The sequence below is a fragment of the Parasteatoda tepidariorum genome, chromosome 6 (genome assembly GCF_982258835.1).
Source record: "Parasteatoda tepidariorum strain Cologne lab strain chromosome 6, Ptep-v5.0, whole genome shotgun sequence".
Taxonomy (NCBI): domain Eukaryota; kingdom Metazoa; phylum Arthropoda; class Arachnida; order Araneae; family Theridiidae; genus Parasteatoda; species Parasteatoda tepidariorum.
In genome coordinates this window covers 103868905-103895057 of record NC_141760.1, presented here as the reverse complement: position 1 = coordinate 103895057, position 26153 = coordinate 103868905, and the positions used below count along the sequence as shown (strand labels likewise).

The following is a 26153-nucleotide window of genomic DNA, read 5'->3' as shown; positions in this document are numbered from 1 at the left end:
GAATAGAACCGCTACTCCGACACATCTTAGATCCTCTCTTGCTGCAGCCACCGGAAGGTTGGTGTCAACGTCAACTGTGCGCAGAAGGCTCCACGAAGGTGGTCTGTATGCGAGACGACCAGCCATTTGCGTGCCGCTCACATCACGCCATAGGAGAGACCGTTTGCAGTGGGCCCGACAACATGTCCACTGGACGTCAGATCAATGGAGGCCTGTTCTCTTTACGGATGAGTCCAGGTTTAGTCTAGAAAGTGACAGTAGACGTTATTTGATATGGAGAGAACCTGGGACCCGTTAGCATCCATCAAACATCCGTGAAAGAGATGCATACGGAAGAGGCAGTGTCTGTGTTTGGGGAGGCATATCCTTAGGAGGGCGCACATAACTCCATGTCTTTCCAAGGGGAACCGTGAATGCTCAGGTTTATCGAGACAACATCCTTGATGCTTATGTGCGCCCATATGCCGGGGCAATTGGTGATTGCTTCCTGTTACAGGACGATAATGCAAGACCACACAGAGCTCGCATTGTTGATGATTATCTTCAACAGGAAACAATTACTCGCATGGAGTGGCCAGCTCGATCCCCGGACTTGAATCCTATCGAGCACGTTTGGGATGCTCTAGGGAGGCGTGTATCTGCCATCAATCCGCCCCCTCAGACCCTTGCCACGCTTGCAACTGCTTTACAAGAGCAATGGCTCTCACTTCCTATTGAACTGATAGACCGCATAATTGAAAGCATCACACATCGCTGTTTGTGCTGTATTGCTTCTAGAGGCAATCATATTCCATATTAAAGGTACTTTTTCTATTGCAAACCGATACTTCCAATTTGTTTATTTTATACATGTGCTAATTTCTATACTACTATTAATGTCTGATAATTTCTTTTTATGTTGTTTAATACCTTACTATGTGTTGTATATTGTGGGTAAGTTTCATAAAATTCCATGTGTAATTTCTTGAGTTATCGCGATTTTTGTGAATTTTCCTTAATTTATGATAACCAGTGTATATATATATAGTAAACCATACGTCACTGTCTTCATAGCAATGACAGGTGTGCTAAAAAAAAATTTATAAGTTCAAAATTGTACTTTTGAAGCATAAAAACTTGTATAAGTCTTAAAATATTAGTCCCTTTGACTTTAATTATGTCTTATTTGATTTAGTGTAAAAAATATTTCAGAAACTAGACCTCACTTGTCTATATAGTAACTGTAAGTTCCCTCTTCCCGCTGTGAAATATGCAACAAAAAAAAAAAAAAATTTTTTTTTCTTCAAATATTCCAGCCTAGTTTGTAAAAAATTCTATGTGACTGAGAAAAAGATACAATGTTTGAAATCAGCTCTCCGAACAATGTAAAAATCAGTAATTACACTACAATTATTTTCTCATAACTGTGTAATTATACATTATAAAACATTTTGGCGTATAGTAGCCACGATTTTTTGTTTATGGTAGTCATCTTTTGGCGTATGGTAACAACCATTCTTCAGTGCATGTACAGTAATCGTTAAGACACGGTTCCCAGCAGATCGCCGAAGTCAAGCATCACTGGCTACGGTCAGTGTGTGGGTGGGTGAGCACTTGGATCAGCCTGCGTAGGGACCGAGGGTGTGCTGTATTGGTCCTCGTTGAACTCTTCTACCGTAAAGTTTCCTCCACTCTTCCTCCCCATAGACAGTTCACTTCCTTTTTCAGGTTCCAACTCTCTTAAACTGTTCTATAGTTAAATGCTCGACTTCGCGTGCAGGTCGTCTGGCTACCGAAGCAGGGGTGTCATCCCCTCTGCAGAGGATCAAAATTGTGATGGCATGTCTTCGGATCATCCTCCGGGATGCTTCCCAGACCGTCGCCAATAGCCCATTGTGCAGCTCTAGTGTGACGTAAATTAACAACAGCAATCAGTGCATGTACAGTGCGCAAAAAAAGGATAAAAAATATCACCTTGAATAACTTCTGTTCTAATGATCGATTTTTCACGTAAGTTAATATTTACGCAAGTTTTCACGATAACATACGCTTTCACATCACATAAGTTTTCATGAATTTTCACGTGTAAATCTACATGGTTATTTAGGGTGATCCCACATATGCTAATTTTTTATGCTAATTATTAATTATGTTACGAAATCAGAGACAAAAACGTACTTTCTATGTATAAATAAATATATTTTTTTACACGTTTGGGTTCTTAACCTTCGGAATAAAGGGGTTAAAACCGTATTCTGGAAATTGTGGCCCTAATAGTTTAGTCAGGAGAGTGAATGAAAGTTTGATCTCCTTAATGTTAATTTTATTTTTAGTCATATCTTTAAAACAAATAGAGCAATTTAAAAAAATTACATCTACTCATGAAACCGATTTACTCAAAGATAATTTCATGCAAACAATTTTTAATATTCATTACTTAATTAAATTCTGGCTGAAATGTTTTTTAATTATGAGGCATACATTTCTTATATCATATTAATCTCCGTTTTTTTCCAATGAAAAATCTAAAGTTTAAACTGTTTTTAATTTAATAGAAGCCGGAAAAAATTACAATAATTATTTTTGAGAAAATAATTTGGCGACAATGAGGAAATAGTTAAATGGCGCGATTAATATTTAATTGTGGTTAACTTACGAGGAACTTGACTTATCGCACATTGCGTAAAATTTCATTCATATTTTTTTCATTTTTTCCCCCTGTTGATAAACGATTGCTATTATTTTTCTTTTTATAAATATAAAATACGAGATGTTTCTATTAAAGTCGTCTGATAATTTATATCTAATTTAGTAAAGAGGTTTGAATAAAACAATGTAGAGTTTTATAAAAGCATGTTTTTGATAGAGTGTGATTACAGAGCTTTTTTTAAATTTTTATTTTTTTTAAGTTTGTTTTTTCAGTAGTTGATACAATTTGAATAATATACTAATCTAGTTTTTTTTTTTTTTTTACTTCAATTTCCTTTAAATTTAAACATTCGTTTTTAAATTATTGTCAAGTTCTGCGACTAATTGATTATTGTAAAGCTTGGAATTACTGTCAGTTAGCTGAGAATATGAAGAAATTAAAAACATTCTACTGCTTTAACATTACTTCATGCTGGCTAGTCACTATTTTTTTTCTTTCAAAAATTAAGATCAGTTTTTAAATTGTTATTTGAGTAATAAAAAGTAAATAGAACAGGTTACTTTGCACAAATAATTGCAATTTTTTATTTCGACACTCATTGAAAATTGCCTTTTTAAAATGTTTGCTTAAAAGAGTTGTGAAAATTTATCTCAACTTCAGCAAAATAATTTATGGTAGTATATAATTTATTATGTTAGTAAAATATTCCTTATCCAACAAATATTAAAAATAGAAGATTCGTGTTATTTTCAGAATCTCAAAAAATTCTCATTTTCTAACTTAGGATTTTTTTTTTTATTACCAAAATTATATTAAGATATTTTCGTATTGATTTTATATTTCATTTCATTTTATAACCGTCGAATATTTACTAGAAAAAAATCTGTTAGATTTCCTGAATTTTATTTGTATTAAAACATAAATTCTAAATAGTTGGAATTTTTTTTTTTTAATTTCATTTTCAAACATTTATCAGGAATTGATTTTGCAAATGAAAGAAATTTCAATGATGAATAACTGTTTCTCTTATTAGATCTAAATAACTGCAAATAAATGCAAATTTGAAAAATTGTTTTGAAGATTTTACTTATGATGCAAAAAAAAAAAACACCGGTGTTTTATAAATACACAAGTGGGCGACCTTTGTGCTAAAATAAACTAAGGTAGACAACATTAAAGAGCACAAAAATATTATTGAAAGCAGACAGCTGTTTCGGATGCTCAAAGGGCAACCTTCATCAGTGCAACAGAAAACAATAAGAGAACAGAGTAAATATATATAGAAAGATGACGTCACAAGAGGGTTTAGAACAACGGCCAATAGGAGGGAAGGGTGAATGGAAGACGACGAATAGGAAGCAAGGAACAAAAAGGGAGGGGGGGTTAGTTAGGTTTTATCATAGATTTCCAAACAGAAGAAATATAAGGAACACTTGATAGGTCATTGACCAACAGTTTGGAATTTTTGAAAATATGATAAGACTCATAAAAATCTAAATCATATATTGAGGAACAATTTTGAATGACTTTAGAAGAGGAAAAATTAAAGTTATGATTAGAGTCCCAACAATGTTGGGCAATAGATGAGCGTTTAAATTTTTGTTTTTTGACATAAGCTTCATGTTCCTTGACACGGCACTTTAAGGCACGCTTAGTTTGGCCAATATATGAAAGGCCGCATTGGCAATTAATTTGGTATATACCCCAGTTATTTTGACTGTCAATGGGCTGTTTGAGATTAGAAAATTTTATCTTATTAATGGGACTGAAAATAATATTGAAATCAAACTTCATTAGGATGCTAGCAACTTGCCGACTTATTTTAGGAAAATAGGGTAAAATTACCAAATTGTTAGGAAATTCTTTGGAAGGTTTATCGGTAGGCGATTGTTTAGTTACGTTTTTATAAATATTATCAATAATGCTAGGGGAATAACCTCTGTCATGAGCAATGGCTTTGATATTACCGGTCTACCTTAGACCGGTGTTTTATGCTGTATTTAATAGCTGTAAATTTTTTAAATTCGAAATATGATATTTTTCTCGTATTTTGACTTTAAGTTCATTCAAAATAACGAAAAAAAGTATGAAAAATGTGTTTAAAAATTCTGCGTAAAAGGTTAACACGTGCAGAAGACATAAAGACATAACATTTTTTAATGTCATTAAAAATTTAAACTTACTCATCTTTCGCAATTTCTTCGTGCTTGGCAGCACTTGTTGAATTCAGTTTCTATTTTCGAAAAACGTTATAATTAGAAGACATAACAATTAAATTCAAGCTTAGAAAAGATTGTTTTTCCATTAATGCAGAATTAAAAGGTAACTTGAAATGGGGGCACGAGGTTAAGTTATTAATAATGCAATGTATAATAACTTAAATATTTTTGTTCCAAAAACAGTGATGTTTAAAAAAAAATATCTATGGATATTTGAGCTTGGCTTCTTCATATGTTCACTGGTAAATTCTCTTCTCAATTAACGTAAGATTTATTTTATTTTATAACGGTCGTTGAACAGCCGATCCAATTTTTGTGTTTGAGCCTTTCAATTTTGAACCGGACCCAGAAGACAAGGGAACTCATGGAACAAGTATTGAGATAAATTTGCCTTCGTGGAGGGCTTTTTGATGGAACTAACCCGCATTTGCGTTACATGGAGAGGAAAACCACGAACACCTCCCACGGTTAGCCTGACGGCAAGGGGACTTTAATCCATGATCAGTCTACCACTGAGGATATTTTACGTCAGCATTGTGGTCGGGAGCAAGCCGGATGCGGAATTCGTATCGATCATCCATCGCTGGGATTCGAACCCGGTTTACCTCTTTGGAAGGTAAGTGCTCCATCCCCATAGCCATCACGGCTCTACCGTAAGATTTAAATGAATTGTGTCTGATTGTATAGCAGTGGACTGATCATTAAGACACTGTTCCCAGCAGATCACCGAAGTCAAGCATCACTGGCTACGGTCAGTGTGCGGGTGGGTGACCATTTGGATCAGTCTGAGTAGGTGTACGGTATTGGTTCTCGTTAAACTGTTCTGCCGTAAAGTGCTCGACATCGTACTCGGGTTGTCGGGATATCGAATCCAAGAGGCCATCCTAAAATTTGTGATGGCGTGTCTTCAGATCATCCTCTGGGGTGTATCCCAGACAGTCGCCAGCAGCCCATTGTGCAGCTCTAGTGCGAAGTAAATGAACTAAACTACAACAACGATACTATAGCTAGTGGATTTCATGATAACATTACCTGAAAAGATTCTTCTATCCATGTTCTTTTTTCTTGACATCTGATAAGAAGTCGACCGAATTGCCAATGAAATTTTCTGATTCTTCTCATGTGAGTATGCATAACTATCTCTTGAAGATGTCTCTTCTGATGTTCTTCCAGCTTTGTGGTATCCAGTAAATCTTTAAGTTCATCTTTATGTGGCTGTTGGAAAAGAATAAATTCAGTTTTCGTGTCTGTTAACCAGTGGTGTAGTTTCAATGTATGTTCGAGGGTGTTATTGGTTATCTCCTTCTGTTGTTGTTGTTGATGTCGTCGGCCATTAAAGCATATGGCCGCTTGTTTTAATGGCCGACTTGATTTAATGGAAATGGACGCATGGGGTGCGATTGTTCTTGTTTTCCAGTGGCGCCATCTGTGTATTGTGCGAGCTAGACTGTCGGCCAGACGTGGACTATACGGTTAAGGGTTTTGCAAATCTAGGTACGTGTCCACGTCTGGAAGAAAAGAAAAAAAAAGAAAAAAAAGTGGCGCCATCTATGGCCAAGAATTCAACTTCTGCTACACCCATACGTCGCACCTGCTTATAGTGCTTACCCATTCATGCATCCATTCATTCATCCACTGATCGTTATTTTGACCTGAACCAAAGAATGATCAGTCTCCAATTCAGTACCCCCAGAGGAACAATTTGTTATAGTAACATAGAGAACTTTATGATCCGACAGATTTAACCTGCACCAGTCACCATTTACCACACGGGGAGTTTCCCCCTGGCTGGTTGCGAACTCCCGTTCTCACAAATGCGAGTCCAACTTGCACTGGATGACGCTTGATGTTTATACACTTTTTTCAAATATTAATTCATTAATTAGTTTAAATAATTAATTTTAGACTAGATTTAGGCTTACATTTAGAATTTTTTTTAAATTAATCATTAAAAAGGACTTAAATAAAAAAAATTCCTTGTTGACCTAATTGACTTAACAAATGACTTTAAAAAAATTTTCTTATATATTACTTGTTTTTATTATCAAACATAAAGCTGTGGTTGAAAATATTACAAAGCCTGATGCAATTCTAATTATTATGAAATTTATTTTTAATAAAAGAGCAGCATGATTAAAATTAGTCTAGACTTGTAGTTAGTGATATTATTTATCGCTTCCCCCCACAGACTCCAAAACACGAACAAATTTTTACTGAATTAATTATTTTTTTTAACTATTACTTGCAAGAATACGAGAAAATCAGATCCACCATAATGTGCTTGATTTATTATTTAATGGTGTGATTCCTTGATGTGAAATTCCTTTAAAATTTAAAACAATAACATTTTTACTGCGTGCAATAATGTGACACTTTTTAATGTTTTAAAGCATTAGTGATAATCAAATAAAATAATCCAGAACACATTCTATAGAAACATATTGAAAATTGGCACGTTATATTTCAAATTTATCAATATTGCAAAAAATGTTTAATATGAAAGGGAACTTATTGGCTAAAAATTATCAGAAAATTAAACATAATTACTTTATCACATTTTACCTAAAAATTTCATCCGAATGAAAATTTAAAGGTCAAAACAAGCTGGAAATTATTTCTTGCTATAAAACAAATATATCTTAAAACGAAACTAAAATCAATCACATTAACAAAAAATATTTTATAATTTTATAACCGTCGTTAAACAGCCGACCTAATTTTAGGTTTACGACTACTAATGTTCAACTCCGCAGCTTTGTAGTTTTAAACCCAATACAGAAGACAAGGAAACTTCTGGATCAAGTACTGGGAGAAATTTGCCTTCGCTAAGGACTTTTTAATGAAACTAACCAGCATTTGCGTTACATGGAGGGGGAAAAACCACGAAACCCTCCCAAGGATAGCCGGATGGCACGGGGACTCTAACCCATGATCCGTCTATCACTGAGAATATCTCACGTCAGCATTGTGGTCGGTGCAAGCTGGATGCGGAATTTGTATCGACCAGCCATCGCTGGGATTCGAACCCGGTTTACCTCATTGGAAGGCTAAGGCTCTATCCCCTGAGCCTTCGCGGCTTAGCAGAAAATAATTGTAATTAAAAATTATATATAGTGCATAAATTAAACTAAAGAACTAATAACCACAATTATAAGCTATATTAATACTTATCGATTACAGTATAAAAATCGTTAAGTAATGATCGGAACAATTAAAAAAACAATTCATTAAATAGTTTTTAAGATGCTACTTACGCCGAAAAGTGATAAATATAGAATTATTTCGTTAAATTATTAATAAACTATCAAAATTTACTATTTTTTCAGTAAATTAAAACATTTTTTTTTTTAACCGTCATTGAACCGCCGACCCGATATTGGATTTATGACTACTAATGTTCAACTCCGTAGGCTTGTAATTTTGAATCCAATCCAGAAGACAAGGAAACTCCTGGATCAAAAATCGGGAGAAATTTGCCTTCGTGAAAGACTTTCGGAATGGACAAACCAGCAATTGAGTTATATGGAGAGGAAAACCCCCAAAATTTCCTGTGGTTAGTCAGACGGCAAGGAGAATCTAACGCATGATCCGTCTACCACTCAGGATATTTAACGTCAGCACAGTGGTCGATGCGAGCCAGGTGCGAAATTCAGATCGACCAGATATTGCTGGGATTCGACCCCGGTTAACCTCATTGGAAGGCGAACGCTCTAACCTCTGAGCCACCACCGCTCAAAGCATTTTTTTGGGAGTTTTTTAAAGTAATAACTTTAGTTTAGTATTGAGTTTTGAAAAAATATTGAGGGGGCATTTGCCCCCCACAAGCCTATGATTGTAAGTATACCATCAAAATAGTTAGTAATTCTTTGTCAGTTTCCAATTTGCTTCTAAGTAAAGAAACATCACAGCTTAGCTGTGCTATCATTTCTTCACTGGCATCATTCGCTTCCATCTGCAAATAGCTCTCTTTGTCCGAGTTCAGGATTCTAGTACATTTTTTCATCTCATCTACTTCCTAAAAAAAAAAAAAAAAAAAACGATGCATAAGGTTCTTAAAATAATATTGTAATCAAATGAATTGATCCGACATTTTTCAGTATTAAAATGGTTTTTTTGCTTTCGTTTTGTTAGAAAATTTCTCATATCCATTCGAAATGTATATGAAAATATGAAAAGAAAATAACACATTGCATGGAAAAAATTTTTTGTTAGACTTTATTAAAGCTTTGGAAATCCAACAGAAAAGAAATTGATTGGAGGAAATGATTTTACGAGGGTTGCTATTTATATTTCTGGCCTTACAGTAAGTGTTGCTAGACGACCGCAGACGATTTTAATCGAAAGTTTGATATTTTTAAACATAAATTCAGCAGACGATTTACCATTATAGCTTCATTTGTGTCGTTGACAGTAAATTGAAAAGTTCCTCTTTCAAAAAATGGAATTGATTCGTGAACATTTTCGTGCCATTATTTTTCATAACTTTCGACGTGGATTGACAAGAGTGCTTCAATGAACTTAGTTCTTTATTCAGCGATAAAGCGCCATCCTACAGCACTGTAAAAAATTGGTATAACGAATTTAATCGCGGTCGATGTTCGATCCAGGACGAATCCCGTGCAGGTCGTCCAAAATCCGTTGTTGTGTCAGAAAAGATCGATGCTGTTGCTGAACTGATAAAGCAAGATCGTCATGTGACATACCGTGAGATAGAGGCGTCTTTGGACATTAGTATGACTAGCATCAATAAAATATTGCATGGACATTTGACCGTAAAAAAAATTTGTTCGCGTTGGATCCCGCATAATCTGACAAACACTCAAAAAAAGGCTCGTGTCGATTGATGCAAGGAAATGTTGGAAAAATACATTCAAGGTACATCAAAAACTGTGTATAACATCTACACAGGTGACGAATCATGGATCTATGCATATGAGCCGGAAACAAAACAGCAATCAACTGTATGGATCTTCCAAGACGAGGCAAAACCAACAAAAGTTGTCCGAGGAAGAAGCACATCGAAACAAATGATTGCCTGTTACTTCGGCATTAACGGTCATGTGGCAACAGTGACGTTAGAGCAACGCAGGATGGTCAATTCTGAATGGTACACGACCATTTGTAGGCCAGAAATATAAATAGCAACCCTCGTAATAAAGTTTTTATTCGGTAAATTGATGAAACAATCGAATGCGTATAATGTACAGATGGATGACAAAATAATACGAACACCTGTGAAAAAGTGTGACTTATTTCACACCTGCAGCACAGCCGCGCCACCTGCAACAGAAGTCTGCCCCCTAGTGAGCGTGAAGAGGAAGCTATCAGTCTCTCAACATTAGTCCCCTGTGTTGCATGAATTTATCTAACTAGCTTTTATAAGGTGAAATGTCTGACCTGTCAGAATTCCAAAGAGGGATGATTGTTGGGGCGCGTTTAAGTGGAGCATCGGTGACAGAAACAGCAAACCTTTTGGGGTTTGCTAGAAGTACTGTATCAGCCGTTATGACAGCATACATGAAAGAAGGTAAGACGAAGTCTTCAAAGCGAAACAGTGGCCGAAAGTCAAAGCTTGATGATAGGGATAGACGTGTCTTGCAGCGCGTAGTAGCTCGAAAACACAAGCAATCGTTATCCGAGATAACATCAGACATGAACAGTCATCTTCAGGACCCCGTTTCAACAAGAACTGTTCAAAGAGAACTTCATGCAGCGAACATTTATGGGAGAGTGGCAATTCGTAAACCCTTGGTGACAGCAACCAATGCTTTCAAGCGTCGTCAGTGGTGTAGAGGTCACAAAGGCTGGTCCCCACAGCAGTGGCAGCAGGTAATATGATCCGATGAATCATCCTTCACCTTATTTCAGACCACCGGACGCGTTTATGTCTGGAGATCACCCAAAGAAGCATTTGATCCTGAATGCCTCGTACCAACTGTGAAACATGGAGGTGGCTCCATTATGGTTTGGGGTGCGATATCTTGGCGTGGTCTTGGGCCACTAGTACGTCTGCATGGGAGAATCAAATCTAATGACTATCTAAGCGTTCTAGCGGATCATGTTCATCCTTTAGTACAGACTGTATTCCCTGGAGAGCGACCGATTTTTCAAGACGACAACGCCCCTATCCACACCGCTAGGTGCATTCAAACATGGTTCGAAGAGCATGACAATGAAGTTGAGCATCTGGCCTGGTCCCCTCAGTCTCCGGACTTAAATATTATTGAACATTTGTGGCAATATTTGGAGTCTAAACTTCGTTCCCGATTCCCACCTCCATCAAATCTTTTGGAATTAGAGGCCGCTTTGCAAGAGGAATGGCTTAATATTCCTTTAAACGTTGTCCATGACCTTTATGCATCGATCCCACGTCGTATTAAATCTGTAATTCAGTCAAAGGGTGGTTCAACTCCCTATTAGTAAAAATTTTCTGATATTTCACAGATGTTCGTATTATTTTGTTACCCATCTGTATATAGTCTATATAATAATAGAATATCCAACAAACTATACGGTATATTTTGCGCTATGTAGACTTAAGCGAAAACATCTTGAATATAGCCCAAATAAAAGTACATGAATGGATATACTATAGTTTCATTTATATATACATGAAAATTTTCTTTTGTTTGGTTTTTATTTTCATACGGCCCTTACTTAAGAAAATAGCCCTTGTATATATGCCTATACATAGTTGTCTTGAAGTTCTATTTCCTAAAAGATCATTTTTTTTTCCTCTAATTTTTATAATACTTATAATTTTATTGAATTTTTTTCTCATAAAAAATGCACGCAAATCTTAAACGAAATATTTTTTTTCATCTGAAAAAATTGCTGTTATTTTAATTTTTATTTATTATCAATTGCTGTTTTTGATAAAAAAAAAAAATAGGATAGTAACAATTTTATATTTTTGAATTAAAACAACGTCTTCAGCATTACTTTTTACTATTAGCACCTTAAAATAAAACTCCTTAGTTAAAGTCGCATATTTTTCTTCATTATTATTACTTTTTTTTTAATGTTTATATCAAAATCTAAAAACTGTTTTACATATTTTTTGAATGCTAATTAAAAGAAAATATATTTGAAATATCTTCACAGCCCAACAATGGTTCCGGTGTTTGAGAACTCTATTTTTAAATCTATTAACTCTTTTTAAACAGCCTTAATGAGAATACAAAGATATTTTGATCCCCTGTCTGACAGCGACGATGGATCGCACGCTAGAAAGCATGTAACATTACGGTAACCTTGTGTAGGAATTTTCTTTTTGTCGCCACGAAAATGTTTGTACTATAAACCCTTTTTCCATAAAGCAAAAATATTGGTCTCAAACCCTTCATCCTTAAAGGGTTAAAAATTATTTTTGAAGCATTTTTAAAGAGTCTTGTCACTTAAATGGTCACTTAGGTCCATAATGAGTCCAGCAGTGGACTGGTCGTTACGACACGGTTCCCAGCAGATCACCGAAGTCAAGCATCACTGGCTGCGGTCAGTGTACGGGTGGCTGACCACTTGGAACAGTCTGCGTAGGGACCGAGGGTGTGCGGTATGGGTCCTCGTCAAACTGTTCTACCGTAAAATGCTCGACTTCGTGTGCAGGTCGTTGAGCTACCAAAGGGGGGCTGCCATCTCCTCTGCAGAGGATCAAAATTGTGATGGCTTGTCTTCGGATCATCCTTTAGAGATGTTTCCCAGACCGTCGCCAATAGCCCATTGTGCAGCTGTAGTGTGACGTAAATTAACTACAACAAGGTCCGTAATGACGTTTTGGATGACGTCACACTAGCGATAGGATCAAATGGCATTGTTCCATTAAAATTTCATGACAAGGTGGATTTTAGCTGAGCGTACAAGACATTGCAAAAAGAAGCCTTATAATTACCTAGATTTAAGATTATTTTCACCTTAAGACTAGCTTAATTAAAGGTTTTTTTTCACGCTAAGACAACCTTGATTTAAGGTTTTTATACAGAAGGTTGTTTTTCAAAGTTTTTGGATTAGGGTAATGTGAGTAGAATAGAGCAGAGTGTGACAGATCTCGTTTTAAGATTCGAAGGTTTACACGTAAACAGCATAAAAACCCTTTTTAGGTTTACATTAAGAGGTTTTTGCTGAATGAAAATAATCCTTATTTTTTGCTATCTGGGACCTGATCTGGTGTTCCCCCTCTCCAAACCAAGCCATGGGAGAAACAACATGCACCTTACTGTATAAACACAGCCGGCCATCAGGATCGAACTCATGACCCCCATGCTTTCCAGTAACAATGTGAGCTAATCGATTGCGCCACTGGAGCCCGTTTGTGTAACATACTTATTCTGGTTTCATACAGTTTATTCTTTATTATCATTAGAGAGTTTTTTTCTTTTTTCGAATACGTTATTCCATGGTTGAAAAAAAATATTAAAATTTTAGTATCACTCGAAATTTAGCCTAAATTAAACTCTCATATAAATAAAGACATTTGTTTCATTATTTGAAAGATATTTAACAATATTATATTCATTTAACAAAAAAAAAATCAAAATCTTAATCCTCTTAATCTTTCCACAATAGAGCAAAATCAACGATTGCCGCAAGGCCACGGGGAGACTAAACATAACAAATGGCGATTTAAAAATTGTCTACCAGCTGCCGATTTTTTTTTCGTTGAAAATGTACCCGATTCGCACATTATTGATAGCATTATGTTGAATAAATGCGGAATTATTCCGAATATTTTAAAATGTTCTGAAAATTTCACTCTTATTTCTTAAATTTTCCTCTTTTTAGTGGTACTTTATTTACGTTGAACTAGAGCTGCACAATTAGCTATTGGCGACGGTCTTGGAAACATCCCATAGGATGATCCAAAGACACGTTAACGCAATTTTTATTCACCCGCAGAAAGAATCTCTCCCCCGCTTTGGTAGTTTGCGAACGGGTAGAACAATTTAACGAGACTGATACCAGACATTCTCGTATTCTTCGCAGGCTGATCAAAGTGGTCACCCTATAGCTCAGTGACCGCTGCCAGAGATGCTTGAGATCGGTGATCTACTGAATGAAACTTTAATGTTTACCATATTTTAAAAAATTCTCAGAAAGAAAGATATTGCAATATTAAAATCATATGCCGGGACAGCCTGGTTGGTAGGGCACTAGGCCCATGTCGAAGAGATCGTGTACTCGATCCCCACAGGACGAAGATTCTCCGTGTAGTAAATGGTGACTGATGCACGTTAAATCTGTCGGGGCACAAAGCCCTCCATGTTCCCATAGCAAATCAATACCTCTGGGAGTACTGATTCAGGAGCTCCCTTGTCTTCTGGATTGGGATCAAAATTACGAGGATACGGAGTTGAACATTGGTAGTCGTAAACTCAGAATTGAGTTTGCTGTTCAACGACGATTATAAAATTAAATATTACTATCATCAAGCTTAAACTTTATTTTTTTTTTTTTATCAAAGTGGCTTCGTGTTTTTAAAAATGGCTACTGTTAAAAATGCTACAGCTGACTAATTTTGCCCTATGCACACCACCTCGTGACTTACTTGCAAGCCATCAATGATGCATGATTTCTGAACGTTTTTCTGACCCATCGTTTCAATCTCTTTTTCCATGGCTCTAACATCTTTCCTTAGATTGATGTTGGACATCTGTTCTTCTCGCAACCTTCTAATCAATCTGTTACGCTCATCGACTAGATTTCCCCCATCTTGCTTGCATCTCTGAAATGATGACAACATTCGCGCTTGATGAAAGTGGATAAACATAAATACTGATGTACCGTCAGGAGAAAAACCCAAGCCATCGCAATTCCCAACCCTTGGTCAGTTGGCACTAAATGCTGGTCGAGACTCTAATCCAAGATGAATCTTGCGATGTTGTGATACCAGCTTATTTAGGGCGATTCACCAGTCCAGTGGTGATACAGGGTGACCCTCATAAGCTTTCTGCCGTTGAGAGTAATTTCTGCCGAAAACTGCAAAAACTTACATAACTTGTTTTCTTACATTGTGACGGCTAAATGAATACAATTAAGTTATTTTATTTACAAAAAGGAAAATAAAGAGTGTGCGCCTGCGCGTGTGTGTGTTTAAGCGATAATACTAGGTCTAGTTAAGTGTTATTGCCCGGTATACACTTGCTCGGTATTCTCTACTCTGAAGTTTTAAGATCCAGTGCCATTGCCGGGTATCAATACTTCTTTAAGGTCAAGTGCCACTGCCCGGTATGTATTTAACCGGTACTCCGAACACTGATGTTTCTCCTAATCTATCCTCAGCAGATATACGAACGAATAAATAATAAATAACGAATAGCGAACGAATAACGTATACGAATAACGAATAATAAAACGAATATCGAATTAATATAATTATATCAACGAATAAATTAATATCAAATCGGATACAACAAATATTCCCGATATTCACCGTTCACCGGTGAAAATCGTCATTCTCTTGAGTTCGGTCATTCACGGTGACACACACACACGCGCGCGCACACACACGCACACACACGCGCACGCACACGCACACACATTTAGATAACGCCATACCATGGGAGAAACTTTTCGTCGTAAATTCTTTTTCACTTCCGTTATTAATTTTTTTCCTTTTTTTTTTTTAAAAAAAAAAAAAAAGAGAAAGAGAAAATGAGTTCCGACAAACAAAGAGTCGGCCATCAAGTTTCAATTTGCTGAAAGAAAACTTCAAAATGCTGCCAAATTGTTAGGAGAGAACTTCACCTCATCATTCATTTTCATTTTGATATTTTAAAAATTTCTTTCCAGTATTTGAAACCTCATGGCTTACCCTAGGTTTGTTTGAACTCACTTTTAATAAAACAACTTTTTTTTTCTTTTAAAAAAAATTAGTTTTAGGACGTGAAAGAGAATTTGCTACGAAAATTTTTCGCCATGTTAAGGCGTCCTCTCAAGAGGACCTCGTAAAAAAATTTTCGTCGCAAAGTCTCTTTTTCCTTTATTACTAATTTAAAATTTAAGGTGTAGAAAAAATGAATTTAGACAAACCTAGAGCCATGAAGTTTCAAATACTGAAAAGAAAACTTTAAAATATACAAATGAAAGTAAATTATGAGATGATAACTTAGGATGACGCAACAGAGAAGTTTTCGAATAATTTGTTTGCATTTTAATACTTTGAAACCTTTTTTTTCAGTAATTGAAACTTCATGGCTTAGTTTAGATTTGTCTGTACTTACTTTTTCTTTCTTTTAAATTTGAAATAAAGGAGAAACAGAATTTGCAACGAAAATTTTCTTCCCCGGTATAGACTTCTTTTAAGATGGCGAACAAACTTGATTGTGGTCTGCATTTGATTGTGGATTGAGAAACGAATTTTCACTGGTAATAGTCTTATATTACATCTGGTTCTTTTTTTGGGTTTCGTTTCGTTATGTCAGTCTAAATGCGCCGAACAGGCCGAGATAGCCTGGTCGGTAGGGCGCTGGGCCCATGTCCGAGAGTTCGCGGGTTCGAACCCAGCCGGCCGAAGACTCCCCGTGTAGTATCAACACCTCCTAGAATGAAGGCCTCAGCACGGATCAATTTAGTAGTCCGATGTGACGAAGTTAACTGCGCAGTAGATGAAAAATAAGAAAGATTGCTTTACGTTCGGGTTACTAAGCTGCGCAGTGGTTGAAAATACAAAATATGTCATTACGTTTGGACTACTAAAGGATATTTATGGTAACACGTGCTGAGGCCTGCTCTTTTCTAGGAGGTGTTGGTAGTATATGGTGACTGATGCACGTTAAATCTGTCGAGTCGCTAATTCCTTCATGTTCCCGTACCAAATGGATACCTCTGGAGGTACTGGATTGGAGATCGATCGTTCTCTGATTCAGGTGTCAAAATTACGATCTGTGGATGAATGAATGGATGTGTGAATGGGTCCGCCTTATAAAACGGGCTGTGGCGTGTGTGCGTCTGAAGACGAATTCTTGGCCATAGGATGGCGCCACTGAAAAACAAGAAACGCACACTCTGCCTTAAATTTGCTCGGTTTCAGGAAGCAGGCTTGCCCGTGTGGCAAGCGGCATTAGAAACAACAACAACAAACAAATGCGCCGAATGGGAAAATTTGTTTTTCTTCACCTAAAATGGAATAATGCTGTTTGCATTGAGACCGACATCCACTCCTCTGATGTTTGGGGGTATTTCTCCTGGTGGTAAATCTATAAACACAGAACTGCGCATATTTATCAACTTAAGTTTTCATTTAGCTTTAAAGCAGCTGACTCATCTAAAAATAAACGACAACTTTTATACCAATTCTACATTCAACTATTATTCTATATTCAACTGGTGATTTTCTGTAGTGCAGTCTTAACAGCAAAAATACTTCAGGAATAATTTTAGCTAATGTTAAATGAAAAGAAAGTTTTAAATTATCTCTATAAAATTACTGTTGCTATTATAAAGTCACTTTAAAATTAAAAAGAAAATAATAATAATTTTAGGGAATTGGAACTACTTTACATTCGGAAAAAGGGTACTTTTCCGGCAAGAAAGAAAGCATTAGAAAGTGCAAGTAAATTCAGCTATATTATTTAATTACCTATTTTATTAAAAAAAAATATATATTACTTGTACTCGGTGATATTGGCGACTTTATTAGCTGCATTGGCGACTTTATTGGCCGCACTGGCGAAATGAAAAAGTACTGAAAAGCCGAAAAGAGCACTATTTATTGTTTTTCTAAAGATTGCATGCGTTGAGTAGGTAGTAGGAAAGAATCGTTTATTTTCTTCCCGGCTGAAAAAGGGTATCTTCTAATTGTAAAAATTATGTCTGGATATTTTCACAAAATTTAATGTTCAGTCATGGCTCTTCATTTCAAAAATTTTAATGAAGTATGAATTCTGTTTTTTTATAAGCCTTGTTACTTTAATAAATAATTATTAAAAAAAAAAAAAAAAAAAAAAAAAAAGCCTGTTATATCTAAATTAGATATAACAGGTATATATATATTTTTTTTTCAGATTCTAAACTATTGTGAAGGGACAAATTAAATTAAAAAAGCGTCCTTTCCGCCATTTTGTGTTAGTAAACCAATGTGCCAAATATATTTAATATATTAGCAGTTATTGGAGAGAGAAAATAAAGAAGTGGGAAAAAAGAGAAATAATTTGTGTTAAGAAAACCAAAATAGGAAGGAAAAAAAAACACGACATTTATAGCTTTGAAATTCATAAATTTTTTTAAAATTATATTTCTTACATTAATCAAATTCGTAAACCTCAACATTATTTGATTTAAAAAAATGTTCTTTAACAAATTAGGCTGTATTAGTAATAATTATTATTTTTGTTCAATGTCATTGATCTAAATTTGTTGTTGTCGCCACGTGAAAGATATTTCGCCTCTTTGGCGACCGTTTCTTATATTGTGTTTCGATAATTATTACTTATTCGTTCTTCGATGATAGCTATAGTGAGCGTCCTATAATAAAACTATGGATATCAATTGAAAATCTATCGTTCTTCGTTGCGGACAATCTATAGTGAACTATAGTAAAATTTTACAGTCCACTTTTTAATCTTCGTAAAATATTTTGAAATTTTAACGGATACTTTGCGCTTGGCTCTTTTTAGATAGACTTGTGAAGTTAACTTAAAAAATATATAAATAAATAAAAATTCAAAACGCTTTGTGATATCGCACACCGCTGGCAGTTGCTAACATACAGCGTATTGATTGCTGTCCCAAAAACTATTCTATTAACAATATGAAGTCTGTATTTTTAGTTACCATTATCGCTAAATATAAGTCATAATCCTGCTGTACTCCACATCTCCATGCACGCTTTATAACGTTATGTTTCTCCCTTTTTTCTCCGCTGTCAAAGAAAGAAAGAACATTTCATTAATATATTAAAAAAAACTAAATGAATAAATGAAATTATACATAAAAAAAATTCATAGAAATTTTTAATTTTAGTATTTTATTGAGTAACCCTGAAATCATAGATATTGTGGGGATATGAGATATCGACAATGCCGATCAATCGGAAGTTATCTCAAATTCGAATCGAGTTAGCATGTCTTATATGTTAATGAATCGATGTTTAATTATCGTAACGGTAGTTACCCCACAATAGTCCCACCCCCCCAGAATTTTATCAGAGATAGAATTCGATGTACGGATACCACTAGTTGCCGCATTTGCGAAGCGTTTGTGGTGAGAGCTGTATTAAGTTCACCGTATTATGAGCGTTTGCCGTGAAAATTGTACTAAGCTTATGGCTGTGCGTGTGGACGCTCCTGTATTGCTATTACCAGTCGAGTGAGTGCACGATCCCGTTGTGAGAAGCAACAGCGAAATGAGGACGATAACGCAGTCTCACATAGCTAGTCAGCCGTTCAATGTAGATCGTCTATCGAAGTGGACATTACTGACGACATAAGCGAGTTCATATCACGTCCGAAGGTGACCAATGTTATGTATTAGTTATAGTTATCGTCAGTACCAACCTTCTTCTACTAAACGCTTCTCTTACCTATTTTTTGTGAAGAAAAAATGCAAAAAATTAACATATTTTTTTAATTTCATTAATAAATACAAGGAACTGAAACAAAACGTATACACAAGCTTAAAGTTGAAAATTTATTTATTTATTTATTGTGTAAAAAAAAAACATTTAATTTACAATCAGTTTACAATTCCGAGTTATCTCGGGCAAATGAAAAAAGTTAAGCATTAGTCTTTGTATGATAGTTTTTAAAACAAGGGACAACACAAAAGTGATAGTTTCCAGACGATAGTGAAGTGATACGCCATTTTTTTTTCTCTATGTAAATTCAGTAACCATTGTATATACAATCAAACAAAATACATGAGCAATACCACAATCCAACGGCATAACTTGGCAAACTTCCAATCACAGAAATTATTATTATTATTTTGCTTCCAGACGAGTAAAAACGTAATAAAACGAAACGTACTGGCAAATTCTGCTACGCCCGAGTTTTCTCGGGATAATAAATACTTGCAATATGTACATATCCGAGTTAACTCGGGATAATCAGGGAAGCTGTTAAAAAGTACCTCAAGAATTAGCGTGTTTTGTACATTAGTGAATTGGTGTTTAATAATAGTATTGATAGTTAAACCATAGTATTATTGATTTTCTATTGATCTTGAAAATCTGTTATCCTTTACTCCTCCTTAAACTGTTAAACTAAACTGAATATTAGAATAATAAACTTAAAATAGTTTACCATTTAGTACCGATAACCATCATTTTCAATAACTATCTTCGAAGTTCGATGTATGTATATTTTTTATTACATCAAATTTTACATTAGGATTAAGGCAAATAAATCAATGAAATCACAGCTTAGAAACAAATACATGGCTGAAATTTTTTAATTTAATCTGACTGTATTTTCATCATAAGTGACCATTTCCATATTTATGACAACCAGACAAAACATCTGTTTTTGCAAACATCACGTTGAGTTTGCATCATCATTCAGAAATCGCATTTTGATAAGGCTGAGGGATTAATATATCAAATTTTGTAAAAAAGTAATAAAAATTAATTTACCAATCATCACCAAAAAAAAATTTTTTTTAAACTTTCTTTTCATTATTTTTTTTTACCCAGAAATAAAAAAAAAGGTAAATTGTTGTATGAAACTATGTAACTGTCCTAAAAAAGTTAAAGCAGGAATTGAATGAGTAACATATATTTTTTAACCATACAATTGTAAGGTTCCCACACTTTGCTTGTTCTACACTTTAACACATTTTTAACATTAAGGAAATTGGAGGTGGGGTTTTCATTCATTTCTCAAAGTCAATCTATTCACCTTCTATTCTAAAAAAAAAAATTTTAAAAAAAAAAAAAAAAAAAAAGGGAAAAATGAAAAAGCTCTACTGAAAATTTTATCCTACCAGGGGTACCCACATGGGGGTACCAAAGGGGCACGTCGCCATCAATTAAGGGGGATACTTTCTTCACAAAAATATTTTAGATATTTTTTATAGTTTTCTAGGTGTAAAATAGACTTAGGGGATATTTTTGATTATTTAAGGGGTATTTTTTTAAAATTTGGCAGGAGGGGGCATTTTAAAAGATTTTTCGGTGTGTGATTTTGATTGGACTGAACTACGAATTTTAAATTTTTTTTTGGGGGGGGGGCGATATTTTGTAAAAGAATTTTTGGTGGAGTAATTTTATCAGTCATTTTTATTTAACCTTTCTTTAAAAGAAGAAAGAGATAAATTTAAAAATTTTTATATACTGAAAAGCAGAAAGTGACGCATTTGAAGATGAAATTGATGCATATATTGATGCATCTTATAGTAAATAATTTGAATATGCAAAAAAAAATATTTACGGTTGTTCAACGACGGCTATAAAATAAAAAGAAATGTTAAAGTACCTTCATCTTTTAAAAATATTTAAAATTTCATACAAATAAGTTTAAAATAACTTCTTGTTTTACTTACTTATTTATTCTTTTATGAGAAATAACTTTTCTTCTGATGACTTTTAATTCTTTGCTACTCATTCCTCGTAAAAAAATTAATTCATTTAATAAAATAGCATTCTATTTTAATTCTGTTAAAAAAATTAATCTAAAATTTTATGCAAATAAGTTTAAAAATAGTTGCTTCGAAAGCAAATATTATTATTATTTTTTTAATGAGAAATAACTTTTCTTCTAATGACTTCTTATCCTTGGCAACCTTATTCCCAGTGAAAAAAAAATTATTAATAAATTTGCCTTCGATTTTGAAGCTGTTACAAGCATTTAAATGGAATTTCATACAAATAGGTTTGAAAATAATTAATTCGATGCAATTTTTCATTCTTTTATTTATTCTTTTTATGAGAAATAACTAGTCTTCTAACGACTTCTAATCCTTTGGCTGCTCATTCCTAGTAAAAGAAAAAAAAAAGATTTTATGGTAGTATTGTATTTTAAAACTGTTAAAAATTACTTAATTGAAATTTAATACAATAAGTTTTAAAAATAATTACTTCGAAACAAATTTATATCTGTTTATTTATTTTTTATGATAAATAATTTTTCTCCAAATCACTTGCAGCGTATTCGCAACAGGAAAAATATTAAATTATCTCTAAATCATTTAATGTTGCAGTAGCATTCCATTTCAAAACTTATAAAAAAATATTTAATTAAAATTTCGTTTAAGAAATTTTAAAAATTAATGCTCCTATGCACAGTTTTTTAATTATTTAATTTATTATTTTTATGAGAAATAACTAATCTTTTGATAACTATTTTCATTTTACTGCTCATTCCCAGTTAGGAAAAAAAAAAAAAAAAAAAAAAAAAACAGCAATCGTTTCGTTATGGTAGCATTTGATGCTTACAGGCAGTGGTTCCCAAATGTTGGTCCACGGAACTCAGGGGTTCCACGAGTTAGCACTTTTTATAACCAATGCTGAGTTTGGGAACCTCTGATTATATTTATTTCCAACCTATAATTCATAATTTAGTTAACCTTACGGTTGACTTAAAGAAATTATTTCAAGTGAAATGCCAATGAAATCGAAATGGCATTTTTTTAAAAAAGAAAACACAATATTTCTAATAACAATAGGTTGAATAAATTATGAGAAGAACAAGCATTTATGAAATATTGCATTAGTATTTCCTACTCTCTGTTCAAATCAAAATAAAATAATTTAAATTATTTTGTAAAGAAATATGTTTCGCCATTTTCAACGTTTATAACAGTTCTTTTAAGTTTTTACTTCGAAGTAAAATATAATTGGGCTTATATTATTCATTTTCAACTAATGTGTATACACCAAAAACAAATTTATAAACACTCTAGATCAGGGGTTTCCAACTTACATGAGGCCGGGGGCCACAATCAAAAACAAAAATCAAATGGCGGGCCGCAACTTTATCAAAATTTTATGCAGGACTCCTTTATGTTTGAAGGAACATTTAATATTACTGCCAGATTTTTACCAAGTTGTACAAATTTTTACCAAGTTGTATTGAATTACAAATTAAAATAAGAAGTAGATTTTTAAAAATATTTAATTGCATATTGAAAAATTCGGGCTACAATAACTTTAATGTGTTAACTTTAATGTATTAAACAATGTGCATCAGATATCTAATTGTTAAGATATAAAACTTTAAAAAGGTTGGTATTAAAACTTACGTAGTAGCACACAAAATGTTCAATGAGAAAATTGAGGTTTGTCTGCTGCAACCACCAGAGAATAGATAGTTACATTTTAAATTTAAAATTTACAAATGTGTGTGTAAATATTTTCGTCCAAAATGAGTGGTTTCAAAAAGTTAAATCGGAGAATTTCTTCGAGAAAATTTATGATACACACATGCTAAATTATATTCACAAAATACAAAAAAATTAAATAAAAAAGAGCAATTTTTGTATTTGAATAAATATTTTCTTGGATGCAAAACCAGTGAAAGAAATTTTTTTGTACGGTTGGTATGTTAAATTTCACAGAAATGAAGAAATTAATTAATAAAATATTATTAACGAGAAATGTATTTTAAGCCCATACAGATTTTTTACGAAAATTGTCCGCAAAAAAATGACAACTAATATATTTTAGTTCGTGGGCCTCAAAAAAAAAAAAAAAAAAGAAGCTTCGCTGTCCGGATGCGGCCCCCGGCCGCCAGTTGGAAATCACTGGTCTAGATATAGAACAAGGACTGCAAATTTAATTGTCGGACATAAAATTTGATACCTGATTTAAGATAATTAATGATAAAACGATAAAAAAAAAATTCGTTCCTCTAATTAAATTTTTTTAAAATTTAGTCTTTCTTATTGGTTTTAACGTTCACTATATTACCCTAATAAAATTTATTTATAAAGTAGGGGTTCTGTCGAAAGAAGCTTTATTATTCAGGGTTCCGCTGTCTAGAAAAAGATGAGGAACCGCTGCTTACAGGTGTTCAATTTGTATTAAAAATTCCGCAGGAAATAAGAGAGAAGAATTTTAATCGAATTGGCTTTCGATAAAAGTCGCCGAGCACTTGCTTTGGCGACCGATAAGGTTTATTATTTTTCAAGCAACCCTACTGCAGCAAAGAAGAAACAGACGACGATGGATTTTACTGTAGTATTGGTTGAAATATAGGCGATGTCATTGCATATGTGTCTACTACTATTACTGAGGTGTTGATTGTGGATTATGTAGTGTTCCCGATGTTTGTTACTTGATATATATTGTAATATGTGAACACGGGGAATTATCTCAGCACAGTTTGGATATATTACAAGACACCTGTTTCCATCTTCTTCATCATCCATTTCTGATGTTGCTTCAGTTTTAGTGAAGCTGCAGGAATGGCCAGTGATAAAATCAAAGTCGCTATTCGTGTACGGCCCTTTAATCGAAGGGGTGAGTCATACATTTCAATCATAAGTGGTGTGATTTTTATAGACATATATGTCTTGTTTATATTATCGATCATTTTCGTGCTCTGTTTAATTGACACTTGCAACTTGAAGGATTTTTTTTTTTATAATGTTGCAATGAATTTTTATTTCGCAATATTTGGATGTAAATATTATTAAATGCTAATTTTTGCCTGACAGTATGATTTTTTCCCCCGAATAATGATTTAAAAAAATCACATTTTGTGTGTTTATGTGTGTGATATTTTTTTTAGACAAATTATGACCCACATACTTAAGGGTCTGACCATTAATTACAAGTACCATTATAGCCTTGGGAATGCTATTAAAACAAGGTCGTAGCTCAAAAAAAATTTGTTTTAAAATTGTTTAAAAAAATCTATTTAAGGATTAACTATTTTTTAATAACTAATAAAATAATTTTTTTTCTTCAAAAACACATCATATTTGAGGTTTACAATGCATATTTATAAATTTTGAAACAAATTTTATTCGAATTCAATTAGTACTTTTTATTTTATTTTCATTATTTTCTAATTAAAGTACTCTGGAAAAGCAAAAATTTGTGAAAACATCAAAAAAAAAAAAAAAACCTTGCACTGAAATTTTTTTAATACCAATAAAATTTTTAAAAGGAATGAACAAGGTCGTACCTCAAAAGAAAAAAATTTTTTTTTGGAAAAGGGGAGGAGTTTTGGAATATATTTGTAGATTAACTATTTTTTAATAACTAAAAAAAAAAATTTTTTTTTTCAAAAACACATTATATTTTAGGCTTACAATGTGTTTTTATAAATTTTGAAACAAATTTTATTCAAATACAATGAGGAATTTTTATTTTATTTTCATTATTTTCTAATAAAAGTACTGGAAAAGCAAGAATTTGTGAGAACATCCAAAAAAAAAAAAAAAAAAAAAAACCTTGCACTGAAATTTTTTTAATACCAATTAAATTTTTTAAAAGAAAACAAAGCATTCTTATATTTCAATCAATTCAGAAAATTGCTCTCAATCAAATTTATCTGTAAAGAAAATAGTAGAAAATTATGTCAATTAGTGCTTGGTGCTTTTTAAGTGCAATAATAGATTATGGTGTTCTAAACACTGAAATTAGGCCTTTTATAATTTTGACTTTAGTTTAAAACAATTAATCTATAATTTTTCAGAATTAAATATTTTAAGTTAGCAGTTTAATCAACCGTAAAATAATAGTTTCATAATTTTGTTAGGAATAAATCTTATAAGAAAACAATTAATCTATAATTTTTCAGAATTAAATATTTTAAGTTAGCAGTTTAATCAACCGTAAAATAATAGTTTCATAATTTTGTTAGGAATAAATCTTATAAGAAAACAATTAATCTATAATTTTTCAGAATTAAATATTTTAAGTTAGCAATTTAATCAACCGTAAAATAATAGTTTCATAATTTTAGTTAGAATAAATCTTATAAGGTTTTAAGTAGGTTACGAGCAAATCCACAATAATTTGCTGCACAAGAGACATCTGGTTATAGCTAGTTAATATTTTTTCACGTTAACATAATTATTTTACTGATATATCTACAAATTGATGAGAAGATAAAATCAAAGCTGAATTTAAAGAGAATATTTTGATAGTATGTATTAAATTTTTTAATGTTAAAGTTGGGACCAGTAAACTGGTTTTGGCATTACCTTTCAGAAGATTTTTCATTAATCTTACAGTATATTTATTCTACATTAAAACATTTCATATTGTAATTGACAGTACATTTTTAAAGAAACATTAAGTTAATTCCAAAATTTTTCTCATTTTTGCTATTAGACACTAATTTCAATAAACAATATCTAGCAGTAAACAAATAATTGATTTTTTTTATTCATTGTTATTTTCAAACTAAATTGCCTTTTATTAA

The 26153-nt window shown here is 33.2% G+C and overlaps 2 protein-coding genes across 7 annotated transcripts in view; one reads left to right on the top strand and one right to left on the bottom strand.

The window, feature by feature from the left end:
* The window catches only part of LOC107441471 (uncharacterized), a 32206-nt gene extending 11988 nt beyond the window's left edge, over positions 1 to 20218 (bottom strand). Inside the window, exons 1-6 of the mRNA XM_087166322.1 lie at positions 20085 to 20218; positions 18616 to 18703; positions 14390 to 14566; positions 8693 to 8863; positions 5881 to 6063; positions 4813 to 4862 (exon numbers count right to left, since the gene is read on the bottom strand). Coding sequence (XP_087022448.1) covers positions 4813 to 4862; positions 5881 to 6063; positions 8693 to 8863; positions 14390 to 14566; positions 18616 to 18703; positions 20085 to 20107 — 692 coding nt within the window. The 5' untranslated portion in view covers positions 20108 to 20218. The remainder of the gene's footprint in view (positions 1 to 4812; positions 4863 to 5880; positions 6064 to 8692; positions 8864 to 14389; positions 14567 to 18615; positions 18704 to 20084) is intronic.
* Positions 20219 to 23904: 3686 nt separating this feature from the next.
* Khc-73 (Kinesin heavy chain 73) overlaps positions 23905 to 26153 on the top strand; it is a 126740-nt gene continuing 124491 nt past the window's right edge. For 5 of the 6 annotated variants that reach the window (XM_087166319.1, XM_087166320.1, XM_087166317.1 and 2 more), the window contains exon 1: positions 23914 to 24238. In XM_087166319.1, coding sequence (XP_087022445.1) covers positions 24184 to 24238 — 55 coding nt within the window. In that variant the 5' untranslated portion in view covers positions 23914 to 24183. Of the gene's footprint in view, positions 24239 to 26153 lie in introns of all 6 variants that reach the window. The other variant, XM_087166321.1, reaches the window with a different exon arrangement.